Source organism: Panthera pardus, unplaced genomic scaffold, assembly GCF_024362965.1.
Source record: "Panthera pardus isolate Hobbes unplaced genomic scaffold, ASM2436296v1 HiC_scaffold_11, whole genome shotgun sequence".
Taxonomy (NCBI): Eukaryota; Metazoa; Chordata; class Mammalia; order Carnivora; family Felidae; genus Panthera; species Panthera pardus.
Genome location: NW_026526666.1, coordinates 99,358,206 through 99,379,321, shown reverse-complemented (window position 1 = coordinate 99,379,321; position 21,116 = coordinate 99,358,206). Strand labels below are relative to the sequence as shown.

Genomic DNA, 21,116 nt, shown 5'->3' with positions numbered 1-21,116 from the left:
CTAGGCCAAAGTCAGACGCTTAGCCGACTGAGCCCCCCAGGTGCCCAGCAGCTGTTATCCATCTGTCATGGTCCTGGGGTGAACTGAGCTCAGCAAGCCAGGCAAGCCTGTTCTCACTCCAGAACTCTGTACAGCTGCAATCATATGCCAGCTGAGGATGAAGTCACCTTCAAGGTTTCCTTCCATCTGGCTGTTGGCTGGGACCTCCGCTGGGACTGTTGGCTGGGACACCTACATGTGGCCTCTCTGGGGCTTTTTGGCCTCCACACAGAGCGTGGCGACCAGCTTCTGAGAGCCAGCACTCCAGGAGGGCCGGGCAGAAACTGCTCTGTCCGACCTAAGAGCCTCGGGGGCCATCTAGCACCTCTTCTGCGCAGGCCTGCCCAGGTTCAAGGGGAGGGAATGTAGACCCCGCCTCTCAGCGGGAGGAATGTCAGAGTCACATTTCAAGAATAGCCTGTGGATGAGAGAGCCTGTCACAGTGAATCTTGGAAAATGTCACCAGCCGCACGGTTTCTCCTTTCTGTAAATTGTCACTTCTTACCTGTGTGTTTTCCTGCCCCTTTCCTTGCTCTTTGGCTGGTATTCTTGTGTATTTTCTAGAACCTACTCCCCCGTCCGTGTTAGATGTCGGGAACATCCTCTCCAAAGCTGGTATCTCTCTGATAGCTTTGTTGTGACCCCTTATTTCTGGGAATAGAAATTCTGAATTTTGGTACTGTTATATGTCGATTTCGATTCATGCATTTCTTGAGGTAAAACTCATGTAACGTATAATTAACCATTTTAATTCCATTTCAGGGCACAACTCAGTGGTAATAGTCGATGTATTCACGGTGCTGCTCGGTGACCAGCTCTTGCTCGTTTCAAAACTATAGATGTGGTGTCAGGGCTTCAATTTTTTTTTATTTAATATTTTTATAGGAAATATGTACACATAGTCCAAAACTCAAAAAAAAAAAAAAAAAAAGCCCGAGGAACATCGAGGAAAAAGACCGCCTCCTCTCTTCCCCCCCTTGCCCTCTGGCCTCCGGTCACCCTTGCGCCGTTAACTGGTTTTCTATTTCAGCAAAAACGGCGGTCCTATGCCATGCTGCACCTTGCTTTTTTCTCATAAAATATACCTTGGAATCCATTCTTCCGGCAGCACGTAATGTTCTATTATTACCAAGTCGTCTATTGATAGCACATTAGCTGATTGCAGTCTGGACTCCCTCAAACGCTCTGCAGCGAGCAACCTTACAAACACGTCATTGTGTACGTGTGCAAACATCATGTTAAGGTAAACTCCTAGCGGTGGAATTGGACGATCAAAGAGTATATACGGTTTTCATTTTGCTCGATGTTGCCAAATTGCCCTCTGCTGGGTTGTACCATTTATTTTCTTACCAGCAATGTGCGAGAAGGTCTCTTGGGAGGAAGGCAGGAATGGTGTCTCTGAAAAAGCGTCCTTTAAACGGGGAGGAAGTCAGGATGAGAGCCTGCAAAGGCCTGTGGGAAGAGCGGTCCACAGACACGGGGAACAGCAAATGCAGGTGCTCCCGCAGGCGGTCTCCTGGTATGTTTAAGGAACAGCAAGGAGGGGCACCTGGGGACTCAGTTGGTTGAATGTTCAACTCTGGATTTCGGCTCAGGTCACGATCTCACACTTTGTGGGTTCGAGCCCTGCATCGGGTTCTGCGCGGACAGCATGGCGCCTGCTTGGGATTCTCTTTCTCTCTCCCTCTCTCTGTGCCCCTCCCCTTCTCGTGCTCTCTCTCTCTCTAAATAAATGAATAAAACCTAAAAAAAAAAAAAAAAAGGAACAGCCAAAAGGCCAATGTGCGGGAAGGAAGGGAACAAGGCTGTCGATAGGCAGGGACGGGGACGGGGAAGGGACAGGGGTAGAGAGAGGATGGCTGCACGAGGCAGGTCGTCGTAAAGACCGTGATCTACCTCAAGTGAGAGCCATTGCTGTGGGAAGGTGGGGGCAGAGGAAGTGACGTGACCTGCCCCAGTCACCTAATGTTACCACACCGGTTGCCACGGAGGACAGATTGAGAGAGAGCAGGCGGGAGTGGAAGCACAGAAATGGGGAGACAACCCAGAAGGCTAGCATGACAATTCAGGAAAGATCCACGGGAGCTCAGACCAGGGCAGTGGGAATGGCAGACGTGGTGAAGTGCCCAGATTCTGGAAGTACGGTGGACGTAGAGTCGGAAGGATTTGCCGATGGGCCGCACACGGAGGATGAGGGAAAGAAAGAAAGGGACTACGTTTGGTTCGAAGAGTTTTGGCTTGAACCACTTGGGGGGTGGAATTGCCTTTAGCTGACATGAGGAAGACTGAGAGAAGAGTGATTCGGGGGAAGGGGAGTTCAGTGCTTCGCTTAGTTTATTCCGTACGGAAGGTGACTTTCATCGTCCAAGTGACCATGTCAAATAGGCAATGGCATGTCTGAGTCTGGAGTTTATGGCAGAGGTCCAGATTAGAGAGATTAACTTGGGGATTATCCCTGTACTTCACGGGTGCTAAATTGTCTCTTCATTTATTTATGTTGAGAGAAAGAGAAAGAGAGAGATTGAGCATGAGTAGGGGAGGGGCAGAGAGAGAGAGGGAGAGAGAGAATCTCAAGCAGGCTCTGCACTGTCATTGAAGAGCCCTGACTTGGGGCTCGATCCCATGGACTGGGAGATCATGACCTGAGCTGAAATCGAGAATCAGATGTTCAACTGACTGAGCCACCCAGGCGCCCCGTGTCTTTCTTTTCCCCCAAAATAAATCTCTCTCTCTTTTTTTATTTTTTAAGTAAACTCTATGCCCAACGTGGAGCTCGAAATCATGACCCGAGATCAAGAGTCATATCCTCTTCCACCTGAGCCAGCAGGCATCCCCACTTGTATTTTATTTTTAATATTTAATAATATTTTCTATGATACATTCTACGTGGATATTATTGGTGTAGAAATTTGAAGGGCTTTTTTCTTTTTCTTTTATTATTATCCCTTACCCGTTATCCCATCCGCCTTCCCACAACCCCTCCCGTAACCCTCAGTTTGTTCTCCATATTTATGAGTCTCTTCTGTTTTGTCCCCTCCCTGTTTTTATATTATTTTTGTTTCCCTTCCCTTATGTTCATCCGTTTTGTCTCTTAAAGTCCTCATATGAGTGAAGTCATATGATATTTGTCTTTCTCTGACTGACTCATTTCACTTAGCATAATACCTTCCAGTTCCATCCACGTAGTTGCCAATGGCAAGATGTCATTCTTTTTGATTGCCGAGTGATACTCCATTGTGTGTATATGTAGATATATATATATATATATATATATATATATATATATATACCACATCTTCTTTATCCATTCATCCATCGATGGACACTTGGGCTCTTTCTATACTTGGGCTATTGTTGATAGTGTTGCTATAAACATTGGGGTGCATGTGTCCCTTCGAAACAGCACAGCTGTATCCCGTGGATAAATGCCTAGTAGTGCGATTGCTGGGTCGTAGGGTAGTTCTGTTTTTAGTTTTTTGAGGAACCTCCATACTGTTTTCCAGAGTGGCCGCACCAGCTTGCGTTGCCATGAAGGTTTTTTTTTTTTTTCAAGTGTATCTTGTACCCAGTCATCTTAGAAATCTTTCTTAAAGATTTTTTTAAATGTTGATTTATTTTTGAGAGGGGGAGGGGCAGAGCGAGAAGGGGACAGACGATCCAAAGTGGGCCCTGCACTGACAGCAGAGATCCCGACGTGGGACTCAAACTCATGAACCGCGAGATCATGACCTGAGCTGAAGTCAGATGCTCAACCGACTGAGCCACCCAGGTGCCCCCTGGAAATATTATTATTTCTGTTAACCATGGGATTCTGGTGGGTTTCTATGTAGATAAATGGATCCTGTGCAAAAAAAAGTTTTGCCACTTCCTTTCCAATTTTTGTAGCACTCCTCCTTCTCTGATGATACTAGCAAGGGTTTCCAGTACCCTCCTGAACAGAAAAGTCGTTGTAGGTAGCCTTGCCTGGTTCCAGAACTCAATGGGAATGCATAGAAAGGTTTTCTAAGGCATGTTCCACTTGTAGGTTTGGGGGAGATAGTCTTTATCAAGTCATGCCATTTCCTTCTATTTTTGATTTCAAGAACATTTCTATGTTAAATAGATATTGATAAGTACCAAGGGTTTTTCTTTGACTCATGTGATTTCACCCTTAGACTGTTGTTGCTGAGAATTACACCCAAACTTTTTTTTTTATCTTAAACCACGTTTGCGTCCCTCCATTTGTTTCAGCTAATATTTTATTTCGATTTGTACTCTCGTGAGCAGAGGTAACATGAACCCATGCTTTCCTTTTCTACATTTCACTCTCATCCAGTTTTGGAATTAAGGTTTTCCTAGCTTCAGGGGCGCCTGGCTGGCTCAGTCCATGGAGCGTATGACTCTTGATCTCAAGGTTGTGAGTTCAAGCCCCACGTTGGGTGTAGAGAGTACTTAAAAATAAAGAAACTTGAAAAGAAGAGATACTCTGGAGAAAGACAGACACCATACGTTTTCACACATATGTGGAATTTGAGAAACTTAACAGAAGACCATGGAGAAAGGGAAGGGGAAAAATAGTTTCAAACAGAGAGGGAGGCAAACCATAAGAGACTTAAAAAATTTTTTTTAAAGTTTATTTATTTTTGAAAGAGTATGAGAGGGGGAGACACAGAGAGAGAAGAGGACAGAGGATCCGAAGCAGGCTCTGCACTGACACCACAGATCCTGATGTGGGGCTCGAACTCACAAACTGAGAGATCATAACCTGAACCAAAGTTGGATGCTCAGCCAACTGAGCCACCCAGGGCCCCACAAGAAACTCTTAAATACAGAGAACAAACTGAGGGCTGACGGGGGAGGGGAGAAGTGGGGGAAAATGGGTAAATGGGCATTGAGGAGGGCACTTGGGATGAGCACCGTGAGTTGTACGTAAGCAATGAATCAAGGGAATCTACTCTCGAAACCAAGAGCACACTGTATACACTGTATGTTAGCTAACTTGACAATAAAGTATATTTAGGAAAAGAAAATAAATTAAAAAAGAAAAAGATACTCCTCCCTAAAAAAAAAAAAAAAAGATGTTAGAGGCACCTGGCTGGCTCAGAGGGTACAGCACGCAACTCTTGGTCTCAACGTTGTGAGTTCAAGCCCCACATTGGGTGTACAGATTACTTAAAAATAAAATCTTAGGGGTGCCTGGGTGGCTCAGTCGATTAAGCATCTGATTTCGGCTCAGGTCGTGATCTCACGGTTCGTGGGTTCGAGCCCCGTGTTGGGCTCTGTGCTGACAGCTCGGAGCCTGGAGCCTGCTTTGGATTCTGTGTCTCCCTCTCTCTCTGCCCCAACCCGCTTGCACTCTGTCTATCTCTCTCAAAAATAAGTAAACATTAAAAAAAAAAATCTTAGGGACACCTGGGTGGCTCAATTGGTTGAGCGTGCAACTTCAGCCCAGCTTATGATCTCACAGTTCGTAAGTTCGAGCCCCCCATCAGGCTCTGTGCTGAGTGCCTGAGTCTCCCTCTCTGACTGCCCCTCCCCGCCTCACGCTCTCTCTCTCTCTCTTTCAAAAAAAAAATAAGAGTATTTTTTAAAAATATTTTTAAAATTCTTAAAAGCAAAAAAGACTTTACTAGCTTCATAAAATCAGTTGAGGATATTTTATTCATTGAATAAATATTCAAAAGATATTAATAGAGAACCACTACGTGCCAACTACTGTTCCAAGTGCTGGAATACAAAAGTCCTGTCGCCATGGGATCCATATCCTAGCGAGAGAAGACGGAATAAACAAGATAAATAAGTAAAATATACAGTATAGTGGGTGGTGGTAAATGCTAAGGGGAAAAATACAACAGGGAAGAAGGACCTGAGCAGGATTCAGCTTTATTTAGGGTGGACAGCCAACACCCAGTGGGAAGACATTTGGTCTTTCCACTTTTTTTGGTTTTCTGGCACAAGGCGTAGATGATAGGGATCGTGTATATTTTGAAAGATTGATGCAACGCTCATAAAACAATCTCAGCCTGGGTTTTTTTTTTATTGTGGGATAGCTAGGGGCAGTAGGGAGGGACATTTCTTTTTTTTTTTTTTTTTTTAAGCTTATTTATTTATTTTGAGAGATAGAGCACTATCAGGAAAGGGGCAGAGAGAGACAGAGAGAGAGAATCCCAAGCAGGCTCACTAACCCTGAGATCAAGACCTGAGCCGAAATCAGGAGTCAGACTGAGGCACCCAGGCGCCCCTGGGTTTATTTTGTTCCGTTTCCTACCCTCTTGAGTTGGACACGTGTGTTTTCTGTCTTATTTTCTGGTAAATGTAACTTTCCCTGTAGTACTATTCTAACTATGTTCCCCCAATTTGACATGTGGGGGTCTTACTGTTATTCACCTGTGTGCCTTTTGTAATCCACCTTACGGTTTTATTTACCAGTATTTATAAACTTCTATACACACATCCACATTTATATTGAAGTCAACTTGAAATTTATTTGTCCTTTTATTACGCTGTGCTCTGATGTGTTCCATCAAAATGGAACCCGTTAAGGTTTCCTTGTGACCTTGCACATGATTAAGTTTTGTGACCGTTCCCTGTATCTCAATGTGTAGTCTCTGTTGATCAGGTGCAAAATTTTAATTCCAGCTTCTTGATTGCATTATAATCCCGTTTTTGCTTACTTTTTTGCCTGGCTTCTAGTTGATCTATTTATTTCCAAGACTATATGATAAATTCTCTATTCTAATTGTTGACTTATCTCTTTCTCTCTGTGGTTTTATCAGTAATTGCTGTATATCTTTTGAGCTTATGCTATAAGGGAGATATACACATAATTATATTTTCTTGATTATCTTTCTTTTCGCCATCTCTCTGTCATGAAGTCTTTCGTGTTAATTTCTGTCTTATTTAGTATTAAAATTGCTACTCTGGTGTTGCTTTGGTTGATATTTGCCCTAGCGTATATTTCTTTTTCCTGGTTTCCCCCTGACCTGTTTGTTAGGAAGTATTACGCCTATTTGGAAAAATGCAAAAGACATAGACATACAACTTAATGACTTATTATAAAGCTTATATACTGGTGTAACGACCGCTCAGGCAAAGAAACAGAACATTCCCGGTATCTCAGAGGCTCAACTACTTCTGTTCCCAGTCCCAACCCCATCCACAGGTAAGCGTTATCCTGATTTTTATGGTAATCATTTCCTTACCAGAAGTAAGGTTTTGTCACTTAGGTGTATATTCCTAAACAGCACAATTTAAGTTTGCCTTTTTTGAAATGTGATATTAATATGTCTAAAGGTGGGGCACCTGGCTGGCTCAGTTGGAAAAGCCTATGACTCTTGATCTTGGAGGCGTGAGTTTGAGTGCCACGTTGGAGAGATTACTTAAATAAATAAAAACAATAAATATATACATGTATTTAAAAGTAATATTTTTAAATCTGACGTTTCTTGTTTTTTTAGGTTGATTTTTATTTTATTTTTTAATTAAAAAATTTTTAAGTGTACTTTTTAATTTATTTTAGTTTTTTTTGACGTTTATTTATTTTTGAGAGAGACAGAGTGCAAGTGGGGGGAGGGGCAGAGAGAGAGAGAGGGAGAGAGAGAATCCCAAGCAGGCTCCACACTGTCAGTGCAGAGCCCAATTGGGGGTTTGAACCCATGAACTGTGAGATCATGACCTGAGCCAAAGTCAGATGCTTGATGGACTGAGCGACCCAGGAGCCCCAGGTCTTCGATTCTTGATCTCAGGTCAGGACTTGATGTCAGGGTCCCGAGTTCAAGCCCCACATTGGGCTCCATGCTGGGTGTGGAGCCTACTAAAAAAAAAAAAAAAAAAAGAAAGAAAAAAGTGAGTATAGTCAGAATTGCTGCATTACCTGTGATTCATTTATTTTCATTGCTATATATATTTCATTGTTTAAAAAAATTTTTTTTTAATTAATTTATTTATTTTTGAGACAGAGAGAGACAGAGCATGAGCAGGGGAGGGGCAGAGAGAGAGGGAGACACAGAATCCAAAGCAGGCTCCAGGCTCCGAGCTAGCAGCACAGAGCCCGACGCGGGGCTCGAACCCACGAACCGCGAGATCATGACCTGAGCCGAAGTCGGATGCTTAACCGACTGAGCCACCCAGGCGCCCCTATATTTCATTGTTTAAGTATACCAAAAGATTTTTTTATCCCTTTAACTGCTGAGGGACACTTGGATTGTTACCAGTTTGGGACTATTAAAGATAATGTGGCCGTAAACATTCTTGAATATGTTTCAGAGTCCATTTGATGTTGGATTTGGGATTTTTGTCAAATGCATTTTCTGCATCTATTGGAGTGCTAATACAGTTAAAGAAATTTTTAGGCTAGGGGCACCTGGTGGCTCAGTTGTTTGAGCATCTGACTTTGGCTCAGGTCATGATCTCGTGGTTTGTGAGTTTGAGCCCCACATCAGGCTCTGTGCAGTCAGTGCAGAGCCCGCTTTTGATCCCCCTCTTTCTCTGCCCCTCTCCCCACCTCAAAATACATAAACATTAAAAAAATAAAATAAAAAAAATTTAGGCTAACATGGTGAATTGATACCAATACATTTTTTAAATAAGTGTATTTATTTTGAGAGACACAGAGACAGCACGAGTAGGGGAGGGACACAGAGAGAGAGGGAGAGACGAAATCCCAAGCAGCCTCCGTACTGCCAGCTTGGAGCCCCATGCGGGGCTCAGTCTCACCGAACCAAGAGATCATGACCTGAGCCGACACCAAGAGTTGGTCGCTTAACTGACAGAGCCCTGATACCAATATATTTTTAAAAGTTAAACAAACCTTGCAATCCTGGGAGAAATCCCCCTAGGATATCATGTGTTTTTTCTTTTTATGTATTGTTTGATTCAATTTGCTAAAACTTTGTTAAGAATGTTTGCATCTATCTATAGCGACCATTTGTGTCATAAGAGATATTGGTTTATAGTTTTCTTTTCTTGTAGTGTCTTTTTCTGGTTTTAGTAGCTTCCCCACCCACTTTTTCTCTGCATCAGAGATGCCAATTTTCAAATCACTACATTGCATAACGCAATGATTCAGCATTATAACCTAGGATGCCATTTCTACATCTATATCGTTTCCCTTTTTGATGTCTTCTGGTGGAGTTTCTCAATCTGATTTTCTAATTCCTTCTTTGTATGCATTTTCCTATTGAACCCTCTATCTCCAATTCGGTTTTGGTAGTTTTGGTTTTTTTTTTTTTAAGATGACTGTGGGAACACCTTGTGGCTCAGTCTGTGGAGCATCTGACCCTTGATCTCAAATCTTGATCTCAAGGTCATGAGTTCAAGCCTCCCATTGGGTGTGGAGCCTACTTAATAATAATAATAATAATAAAAACTGCTTATTTCAGTATCTGTTACCGAAGATATTTATTATGCTTATTAGAAGTTTTTGTTGGATCTACTCCATTAACTCTGCTTCCTCAGATATAAGCTTTTCAGTTTATTGTCTCTGATTTATAGTATGGCTGTTTTGCTCCTTAGATGTGTAGTTATTTTCTCATGAGCTCAGATTCCCCTGGGGGTCATAATGTGTAGTGAGCAAGACTAGAGGTCCGGCCCCAGTTTGAGCCCTCCTGGTGAAGCGTGTGTGTGTGTGTGTGTGTGTGTGTGTGTGCATGTTGGGGAGGCTGTCAGAGTTTACGGTTGGTGGCATTAAATTATAGGCCTCATAAGCCCCCATTGGCTTTCCCTACATGTCACTGTGCCTTTCAGGAAACCTTTTGGTACCTCGTTTTTTTATGTTTATTTATTTTATTTGAGAGAGAGAGAGAAGAGGAGAGAGAGTGTGCATGCACCCATGAGTTGGGGAGGGGCAGAGAGAAGATGAGAGGATCCCAAGCAGGCTCCACACTCAGGACAGAGCTAGACTTGGGGCTCGATCCCATGACCGTGAGATCATGACCTGAGCTGATATCAGGAGTCAGAAGCTTAACTGACTGAGCCCCCCAGGCGCCCCTTCTTGTACCTCTTCTGAACAGTTTGTTGTTGTTGTTGTTGTTGTTAAGTAGGCTCCAAGCCCTGCAGGGGGCTTGAACTCATGACCGAGAGATTAAGAGTCTCATGCTTTACCAACTGAGCCAGCCAGGTGCCCCAGTGAGCAGTTCTTTTCTAGGGGCCTCTTCACATGGATGCAATCACCCGTTCCTTAGGGAATGGAGGAGGAGCAGGGAACAGTTGGGATGTGGCCGTCCTCCAACATGAGCTGTCTGCTCCTCCCCACAGTTAGGCATTTATATCTCCCCAAACTGCTCCTGCACCCCAAGCAGAGCCAGCAGAGATGACATGGGGAGGGGGAGGACTACAACAGCCCTTCCCAGATTCCCCTCTACTCAGACTGACACCCCGATCTGCTCCGTGCTGCCATTACCTCCCCTCCTAGAGCCCAATCACCTTCTGTCGCCTCCTGGATTTCTCCGTTTTTATACAGTTTCTCAGGCTCATCTGCCTCCCTCTCTACTCTGGCCTCTCCATGGCGGGGTTGAGTGGTGTACCTGCCAGCCGCATCCCATCACCCAAGAACCCTTGTGGTGGATACTCTTATTCATGTCTTTCTCCAGATTGGAATGGAAACTCAGATGGGTTACATTATTTGCCGGGAACTACGTGACTGCTAAGTGGACATCTGAGGCTCATCGGTTTCTGTCTGCCCGCAAAGACTATAACACACTCTTTGGAGTAGTGTGTCCCCAAAGATAAAGAAATATGGGCAAGAGCTTTGCTTCAGCCGTTTCCAAACCCTGTGGGATCCTGGGATGGATAAAGGAACAAACGGGGGTGGTGGTGCCGATTTCCAGGAGACCGTCCCCTTTAAATCGCTCGTCCTTTCATCTCATGTATCACTTTTTATGGAGGTTTAAATTATTTATACTGTTCTGTTGAAAGCTAAGCACGTTGGAGGAATTGCCACGCGTTGGAAGGCAGAAAGTGGGCAGCCAGACTGGATGGGGATTTCAAAACAGAGCAAAACATGGTGTCTCCCACCCTGGTGCCTTGATGCCTTGAAGTTCTCTTGGTGCAGGCTGTGTGTGTGTGTGTGTGTGTGTGTGTGTGTGTGTGTGTGTTTGAGAGAGAGAAAGTGAGAGGGAGAGAGGAGAGACACGGTTGATTGTCATAACTGGGTTTGTAGCCTTTGGAGATTTATTTCTATACCTTTGAGTTTCTTTGTGAAATGAGTGTGTTAACCTGTGAACATGACATTGTTGGAAGGAAATTGCTGATGTAATGAATTTTTTTTTTCCAAAGAGCAAAAAAAAAAAAAAAAAATTGAACTCTTATAAAGAAAAGCACATTTATAAATAAATTTAATTTCTACCCAAAACCACAGAGTCAGCTGTTTATATAAATATTATAGATCTAAATGCTTAGCTTCCACGGAGGCTCCTTGTCTTAGAAGGCTGTGCTTTATTGTCCTTTCAAACCACAACGTACTGGGGCCATCAGTGATGTGAAAACAGTTTTCTTTTCCAGTTGATTTCTTCAGGATGATTGAAAAATACTCTGGCAGCCAAGGGCGCCCCAACCTCAGTTCTCTCCATGCTCCTACTTTGTGCCCATAGAGGAGAACATTGAATTTAGAGCATTGCAGACCATCCTATTATGACCATGGATCTTAAAACTTTGTGCATATTCATTTAAATGTCCAAAGGTGCTGCAGGGGTGGATAAAATGAATAAAGTTAGTGGACTGAGGGACTATCAGTCATGCACTGATTGATGAGTATTCCAGGCTCAGAGTATAAACTAGAAGGTTTAATGAGTACTAAGAGTCTGAACTGAAGGTCCTGTTCCTACAGAGGAAAAAATGTGGGCTCATTTGTAGATTAGGATTAAATTCAACCCCCAAATCCCACGTCTCCCATCCATTGATTTGCTTGGGAACCCAAAGAGTCAGGAAGGTAGCAAGTGAGGGGAATAAAAATCAAGGTCTTAGTTCTGACTCACTTTCCTTTTGAGAAAATTGAAGACCAAGTCCCAATTGAAGGGGAAGAGAAGGAAACAAACCTTTTAAAAAGATAAGTGGCTTCTGTTTCTCTGATTGCCCAGCGTGGACTGAGCCTGAAGTTACTGCCAAGTAACCTCTTCAGCTGTAAACTAAATGTATCTATCCTCTTTTCTCTTTTCACAGAGTGTATCTTCCCGCTGGAGTGCACACATTCTTGGCTGTGGTGCAGGTATGACCTAATTTCGATGTCAAGCGTGTGGGAGAGTAAACTTTCACAGCAGTGTTTCTAAAGCAGAGATGTTTGCAGCATGGAGAACTGAGCTTGGTTGGATCCAACACTTAGATGACTACCTTGCTACGGACAGAATTGCAGTTCTTTGTCTTCCGCTTTCTTAGTTAATACTTAGTCCGTTTCTGTTTGTGTGTGCGTGTGCGTGCGTGCGTGTGCGTGTGTGTCAAAGGGGCATGCTGTGAACAGCATGGGGTGTGGAGCCGGACGTTGACGGATTTGCATCCTGACTCCACCACCTTGAATAAATGAGTTGGTGTGAGTTTCCTGTGGCTTCAGTAACAATCAAACAGGTGATTGATTTACAACGACAGAGTTTTATTCTCTCACATTTCTAGAGGCCAGAAGTCCAGAATCAGTATCATGGGCTGAAAAATCTAAGGGTGGACCAGGCTGTGCTCCTTCCAGAGGCTCTAAGGGAAAATTTGTTCCTTGCTTCTTCTAGCTTCTGGAGGCTGCTGGTGCCCCTCGCTGGGCTTGTGGGTGTATCCCCTCCAGGCTCTGCCTCCATGATCACACTGCTGTCGGCACGTCTGTGTGTGCAGTCGTATCTCTCTCTGCCTTCCTCTTATAAGGATACATACGATTGCCTTTAGGGTCCCGCTTGATAATTCAGGATAATCTCTGCATCTTAAAATCCTTAACACATCTACAAAGACCCTGTTTCCGTATAAGGTAACGTTGACAGGTTCCAGGGATTAGGACCCAGCATTGTTGGGTGAACAATATGAACGGTATGTGAACGACAGGAGTGGTTTATTTCATAGGGCTGTTTCGAAGATTAGGTGAGACGATGAATATGGAATGTTTCATGTAGTCCTTAGGTTAGAGACCATGCTCAGTAAATATCGGCTGCTGTCATCACTATCCCTACCATCATCAGCACCATCATCTGTTTAAATTCTTCCTCTTTCTTGGAGAGGATGAAAAAAAAATTCCATGCTAAGATAGTTGAACCTAGACTTACTTTAGAATTCATCTACTCTAATCAATCAAAAGCCAAAGTCTAGAGGCATTGACTTGCCCATGATCCCACAGCCAGAATGAAGCAGATTTATTTCACTGTAGCGTTTTAGCTGCTGTGACTCTGTAATGTGTAGACAGGAACCAAAGCAAAGGCATGATGGGGGATCATTCAGAGAGAGAGCAGGAAAGAGAGAATAAAGATTCAATGAGGTCATTTCTTGACTTGATGAGACCATGGCTTCATTATCATTGTTGTTGTTAATCAAATTATTAAAAACATTTTTTTGTAAGTTTATTCATTTATTTTGAGAGAGAGAGCGAGAGAGAGAGCAAGCAAGTTGGGGAGGGGCAGAGAGAGAGGGAGAGAGCGAGAATCCCAGGCAGGCTCCGCATTGTCATTGCAGAGCCCCATGGGGGGCTCAAACTCAGGAACCATGAGATCATGACCTGAGCTGAAGTCAGATGCTTAGGTGACTGAGCCAGCCACACGCCCCTAAAGTCAGTATATTAGTAACATGATGGTGCCCCAGGCATCGTGCTTTACACTTACATCTCCTCTGGTTCTCACAACGTGAAGAGCGAATAAGGCATTATCTTCATTCCCATTTTAGAGATGAGGAAACCAAGGGTTATGTGCTCAAGGGCACAGAGCAAATGACAGAATTAGAATCCAAACAGCCGGACTGAAAAGACCACGTGCCCTCAACCCCTCTCTACTCCCTCTTCCCAGGAGATGCGTTTTCAGCATGAATTAGATATTCATCTCAGGTGGTTATGCTATATGCGAGGGTAAGAAAATGCAATTTCCTAGAGACACTGTCCGAGAGCTGGAGCCTTGGAGAGGGCTATGTCTTGAGGGGAGTCTCCTTGGACTGGGGATTCAGGAAAGGTGGAGACGGTGGGGTCATTTGAGATATCCTACCTCTACTGAGCACTGTTGAGCTGTGGGCATTGTGCTCCCAGCTCTCCATTTTGCCCAGACCGTCCCCATTGTCATGTCCCAGGCATCCCTCCTGTGGGCTGGACTCCCTGGAGCCACAGGAAGCCCATTTCAAGCACCGTCTTCTGCTCATGTGCCGGGGCCATCTGTCACTGGCACAGCAATGCCCAGAAACGACGATTTGGTTTCTTTAATCATGGCTTTAAGACCAAAGTTAATTGATACAAGGTTGTCCCTAATTAGTAAAAAATGCCTGTTACAGAAGCACGATGCGTACATAAGCTGCAATTCAGAGGAGGGGAATCTATGCAGAGTATTCTTATCTGGCTGAAATGATAGATTGCCCAGTCATGACCGGGGCAAATAGCCAGACATGCTGATTACAGCTGACTGTGTTCGCAAAGAGCCAGCAGCTGATTAAAACAAAACCTTGCACTAATCGTGGGAAGTAAGGGAACACACCAAATTAAAATTTCCCATTCTCTTAGTCTTTGCAAAAATATCAGTGTTTGGTTCTTGATTCATTACTTCCGCGTGGATTGTTTGGTATTTACTATGGGGTCCTCAGGGCCAGGGTGATCTTGGCAATTGTGCTAACTTACACTATGATGTATACATTCCTTGTAAACGGACTCATTTCATTATAATTGAACATTGGAGGAAAAGGAAAAAAAAAAAATGACCCCAATGGATTTTTCTCTTGCCTTTAGGAACTTCAGAAAATGTGCTCCCAGGCAAAGACTTTTTTTTTCCCTCTTTATTCTTGTCTAGAAGACTAGAAACTTATTTTCAAAGGTGTAAGCTTTGTCCTACTCAATGTATTTTTGAAATTACTTTCCTAGAATTGTGTTTGCATCCTGCAGCATGATTTTGACTATTCCAGGCAGTATCAGAATTCACTTTTTGCATTCACTTGGCTTTTAGAGATAGGCAAAATCCTTTGGATCCAAATGTTGTCAGGTAGCTATGTTTTCTGAGATCTTACACATGACTTTTACATTAAAAAAAATTTTTTTTTTAATCTTTATTTATTTTTGAGAGAGTGACAGAGCATGAGCCGGGGAGGGGCAGAGAGAGAGGGAGACACAGAACCTGAAGCAGGCTCCAGGCTCTGAGCTGTCAGCACAGAGCCCGATGCGGGGCTCGAACTCGTAAACTGCGAGATCATGAGCCAAAGTCAGACACTTAACCGACTGAGCCACCCAGGCGCCCCTGTATTGTTGTTATTTAATACAGTGTTTAATACATCTGTACACCCATACTTATGCCAAATAGATGTTAATTAATATTTACAAGGGCTTTGTATTAAAAACACAGATATTTTCTAGCTTCAACACAGTAGCCTCCTACGTCTAAACATATAAGCAGTTCTATTTTTAAATGTGCAACATGATCCAAGACTTAAGTACATGTGTTACCTGACCTTGGTTAAAATAAACAGAAGATAATTCTCTTCATGGGCTTGGATCGTCCTACAGAGGACTGCGGTCTTAATTCTCCCAGAGGTAAAAGCGGGCTCTTCCTGCATTTTCATCAGTGCAAGTGGCTGCATGTGGCAGTTTTGAACAAATATGGACTCTGAGTCAGGAAGGCCAACTGTTTGGCCAAGACGCAGTGACCTTTCACAGTACAGGCTGTTCGACCAGCGCATCTTAAAACCAGGTCAGAGAGAGGATTATGGCTTATGGCCTCCCGCCCACTCGGCCCCTCTTGCTCGCCCAGCTGCCGCGGGGGAGTCCTGGCCCCTCGGATCCAGCTGCTGACCCAGCCCGCAGAGGATTACTGGTGGGGTCGCAGTTGGGATGCCTTTGGACAAACGCCATTTTTAAACGATGAAATAGTTTCTTTTCTTTTTTTAAGTTTATTTATTTATATTGACGGGGGAGGGGCAGTGAGAGAAGGAGAGAGACAGAGAATCCCAAGCAGGCTCCGCACTGCCAGCACGGAGCCGGATGCAGGGCTTGAACTCACGAACCATGAGATCGTGACCTGAGCCGAAGTCAGATGTTTAACCGACTGAGCCACCCAGGTACCCCAATGATGAAATATCTTCTTTTTAAAAAAAATTTTTTAAATGTTTACCTATTTTTGAGAGAGACAGAGACAGGGTATGAGCAGGGGAGGGGCAGAGAGAGGGGGAGACACAGAGTCCGAAGCAGGCTCCAGGCTCTGAGCTGTCAGCACAGAGCCCGATGCGGGGCCCGCACTCACAGACTGTGAGATCATGACCTGAGCCCAAGTCAGACGCTTAACCGACTGAGCCACCCAGGCGCCCCACCAATTCCTCTATTAAACCTCCTGCGTTTGGGGCGCCTGGGTGGCTCAGACGGTTGGGCGTGTGACTGTTGGCTTCAGCTCAGGTCATGATCTTGCAGTTCGTGGGTTCAAGCCCTGCTGTCAGTGTGGAGCCTGCTTGGGATTCTCTCTCCCTCTCCCTCTGCCCCTCTCGTTCTCTCTCTCCTCCCCTCTCTCTCAAAATAAATAAATAAACTAAAAAAAAAAAAAACCTCCCGTGTTTGTCACGGCTACCATGGTTTATATTTTCTAACTGGGCCGTGACTGCTGCAGATGCGTGGTTCAATGTAGGTCCGGACCATTGACTTTAGTTGCCACATAGCATTCCATCGTATGACTATATCACAATTTATTCATCCAACCTCTTGTTGATGGGCGTTTCGACTTTTCCCTATGGCAAACAACATTGCAAAGTCCACATCCTTGGACCTGTTTCCTTACCTACCTGTGCAAGACTTTCCCTAAAGTATCTACTGGAAAAAGAATTGGTGGGTTACGGGACTGTGCTCATCTACTGTTTGCCTGGCTGCTAACAGATTTTCCAGAATAGCCGTCCCGTTGCCTTCCCTTCCATTACTTGGTATTGTTACATTTTCCACGTCTGGCAATTTGCTGGGTTTGGCGTGGTGTCTCATTTCCATGATTTAAGCGTCTTTCCCTTCTTCTGTGAATTGCCTACTCATGTCCCTTTGCACGTTGTTTTTCTGTTAGGTTGTTTCTATTTTTCATATTGGCTTATATTATTGTAAATCGATTGGATTTCTTTTATATTCTGACCGCTTTGCAGGTTATAGTTGGTGCAAACATATTTGTCCAATCTATGGTTTGTTGTTTCCTTTGTTTTATGGTATCTTTTGTTGTATATAAGTGTTTTGTTTTTTAAAATTATAGCCAAATTAATGTCTTTTTTGTTTAGTGTTTGTTTCATGTTTAAAATATTTTTCCTTATTGGGGGCGTCTGGGTGGCTCAGCTGGTGGAGCGTGTAACTCTTGATCTCAGGGTCATGAGTTTGAGCCCCACATTGGGTGTAGAGTTTATTTCAAATAAATAAGTAAAGATTTTTTTTTAATTAAAAATTTTTTTCCCGTGTTTATTTACTTTTGAGAGATAGAGAGAGAACAAGCAGGGGAGGGGCATGGAGAGAGAGACACACACAGAATCCGAAGCAGGCTCCAGGCTCTGTCAGCACAGAGCCTGACACAGGCCTGAAACTCATGAACCATGAGATCATGACCCGAGACAAGGTCGGACGCTTAACCAACGGAGCCACCCAGGTACCCCTGAAGTTTTTGTTTTTGTTTTTGTTTTGTTTTTAAGTAAGCTCCACACCCAACGTGGGACTTGAATTCATGACCCGGAGATTACAAGTCGCATGCTTTACAGACTGAGCCAGCCAGGCGCCCTATAAATAAAACAGATTTTTTAAAAAAGGAATATTCTTTTTTTTAAATGTTTATTTATTTGTTTATTTTGCATGTGAGAGAGTACACATGAACAGGGGTGGGGCAAAGAGAGAAAGAAGGAGAGAGAGAATCCCAAGCAGGCTTCATGCTGATAGCATGGAGCTGGACGCAGGGCTTGGTCTCACAAACCATGAGATCATGACCTGAGCTGAAATTAAGAGTCCTACGTTTGACCGACTAGCATGGACTCTTGATTTTGGTTCAGGTCATGATCTCACAGTTCGTGATTCGAGCCCCGCATTGGGCTCTGCGCTGACAGCTTAGAGCCTGGAGCCTGCTTCGGATTCTGTGTCTCCCTCTCTGTCCGCCCCTCCCCTCCCTCAGTCTGTCTCTCTAGCTCTCTTAAAAATAAATAAACATTAAAAAATTTTTTTTTCTTCATTCATCATCATAAAATATTTTATATTTCCTACTGAAATATTTAAAGCTTTGTTTTTCTGATTCAGGCTTGCATTCCACCTGAAATTTATTTTTTATATGGTGTGATATAAGCATCACATTTTTCACTGTATAGGTAAATGATTATTCCAGCATCATTTATTTATTATCATGTATAGTTTACCATTCTCCCACTGATTTGTAATGCCAATGCTGTCACATGTTGTATTGCCATATGCATGTGGTCTGGACTTTATTCTGTTCCATTTCTGGACTTGTATATTCTTGTGCCAGTGCAACAGAATTCTAATTAGGATGATGTTACAGAAAATCTTGCTAACTTACGGGCAAGTCCCCACATCTCGTTCTTAAAAATTGCCGTGGATAATCTTGTCTTCGTTCTAGCATATGAATTTTTTAAATGGACACGAAATAGATTTATTATTTGAATTTTATCATCACCTTGTCAAATTCCATGAAAAATCCTGTTGGAGCATTCACTGAAATTACATTAATTAAGTTTACAGATTAAACTTGGAGAGGATTGACAATCTGATAATATTTTTTCCTGTCCAAATGTAGGACTATCTCCCTCTATTTTTAGTGACTGGATGGATTTTTTTTTAATTTTGATATATTTAATTTTATCTTAATTCCAGTATAATAAACATACCCTGTTACATTTCACTTCAGGTATACGGTGTAGTCATTCAGCGATCCTATACATTGCTCAGTTCTCATCACAAGAAGTGTACTCTTGGGGCGCCTGGGTGGCTCAGTCGGTTAAGCGTCCGACTTCAGCTCAGGTCACGATCTCGCCGTCCGTGAGTTCGAGCCCCACGTCGGGCTCTGGGCTGATGGCTCGGAGCCTGGAGCCTGCTTCCGATTCTGTGTCTCCCTCTCTCTCTGCCCCTCCCCCGTTCATGCTCTGTCTCTCTCTGTCTCAAAAATAAATAAAACGTTAAAAAAAATTAAAAAAAAAAAGTGTACTCTTAATCCCATTCACCCATTTCCCCATCTCCCCACTCACCTCACCTCTGCTGGTCATCAGTTTGTTCTCTGTAGTTAAGAGTTCCTCCCTTCCTTCCTTCCTTCTTATTTTTTTGAAAGAGAGAGAGAGAAAAAAAACGAGGGTCAGAGAGAGAGGGAGAGAGAAAGAATCCCAAGCAGGCTCTGCACTGTCTGTATGGAGCCTGACTTGGGGCTCGAACCTACGAACCATGAGATCATGACCTGAGCCGAAATCAAGAGTCAGATGCTGAGCCAACCCTGCCCTCTTTCTTTTTTTAAAAAAGTAAACTCTACACCTAACATAGGGCTTGAACTCATGACTCTGAGATCAAGAGTTGCATAGTATACCACCTGAGCCATCCAGGTGCCCCTGTTGGTTTTGTTTCTTAAATTCTACATATGAGTAAAATTGTATGGTATTTGTCTTTCTCTGACTGACTTATTTCACTTAGCATCATACTCTCTAGCTGCATCCATATTGTTGTAAATGGCTAGATTTCATTCTTTTTTACGGCTGAGTAATATTCCATTGTGTGTATTTCTGTGTGTGTGTATGTATGTACATACATTTTATTTATTCATTCATCAGCTGATGAACACTTGGGCTCCTGTTTTAGATTTGGCTGTTATAAATAGCACTGTAATAAACAAAGGGGTATATGTATCCTTTTGAATTAGTGTTTTTGTATTCTTTGAGTAAATACCCAGCAGTGGATTTACTGGATCATATGGTAATTCTATTTTTAATTTTTGGGGAAACTCCATACTGTCTTCCACGGTGGCTGCACCAGTTTGCATTCCTACCAACAGTGCATGAGGATTCCTTTTTCTCTACATCCTCGCCAACACTTTTTGCTTCTTGTGTTTTTGATTTTAGCCATTCTGACAGGTGTGAGGTAATATCTAATTGTGGTGTTGATTTGCATTTCTCTGATGATGAATGACGTTGAGCATCTTTTCATGTGTCTGTTGGCTATCTTTATGTCTTTTTTTTAAAGATTTTACTTTTTGGGGCGCCTGGGTGGCTCAGTCGGTTAAGCGGCCGACTTCGGCTCAGGTCATGATCTCGTGGTCCGTGAGTTCGAGCCCCGCGTCGGGCTCTGTGCTGACCGCTCAGAGCCTGGAGCCTGTTTCAGATTCTGTGTCTCCCTCTCTCTGACCTTTCCCCCGTTCATGCTCATGCTCTGTCTCTCTCTGTCTCAAAAATAAATAAATGTTAAAAAAAAAAAAGAATCAGATGCTGAACCAACTGAATCATCCAGTACTCAGGCTTCCTTCCTTCCTTTTTCTCTTTCTTTCTTTCATTCATTCTTTTCTTCTTTCTTTTCTTTCTTCCTTCCTTCCTTCCTTCATTTTCCTTCTCTTTTCTTTTCTTTTTTTAAGGCAAACTCTAGCCCTAACACAGGGCTTGAACTCATAACCCCAAAATCAAGAGTTGCATACTCTACTGACTGAGCCACCCAGGCGCCCCATTAATAGATCTTTTGATGTTGTTCTTTTTACATTCTAGGGATAACCCAATGGGGCCATGGCTAAATTCAATTTTCTAGAACTTGACAGTTTTTAAAAGGTACTTTTGTACAAAATCTGTAATCTGAGAAATTGAATGGCTCTGCAGAGTGACTTCATCTATCCAAGGAGAAAAAGGCTGATGCAGCGCGGGCTGTTTTGGCCTTGAAACCTAGAACAGCCTTCCCTGCCTCTATTGACCCTTCTCAGTGTGTTTTGCTTAATTTCAGTGCCGATGTCCACCACATTCCCTTCACCAGGTTTTAGATTCTT

General features: G+C 43.4%; 1 protein-coding gene across 1 annotated transcript in view; it reads right to left on the bottom strand.

Annotated features, from left to right (window-relative positions):
• Positions 1-55: 55 nt before the first annotated feature.
• The window catches only part of DFFA (DNA fragmentation factor subunit alpha), a 244,621-nt gene continuing 223,560 nt past the window's right edge, over positions 56-21,116 (bottom strand). Inside the window, exon 6 of the mRNA XM_053899008.1 lies at positions 56-285. Within this exon, the coding sequence (XP_053754983.1) occupies positions 232-285 (54 nt within the window). The 3' untranslated portion in view covers positions 56-231. The remainder of the gene's footprint in view (positions 286-21,116) is intronic.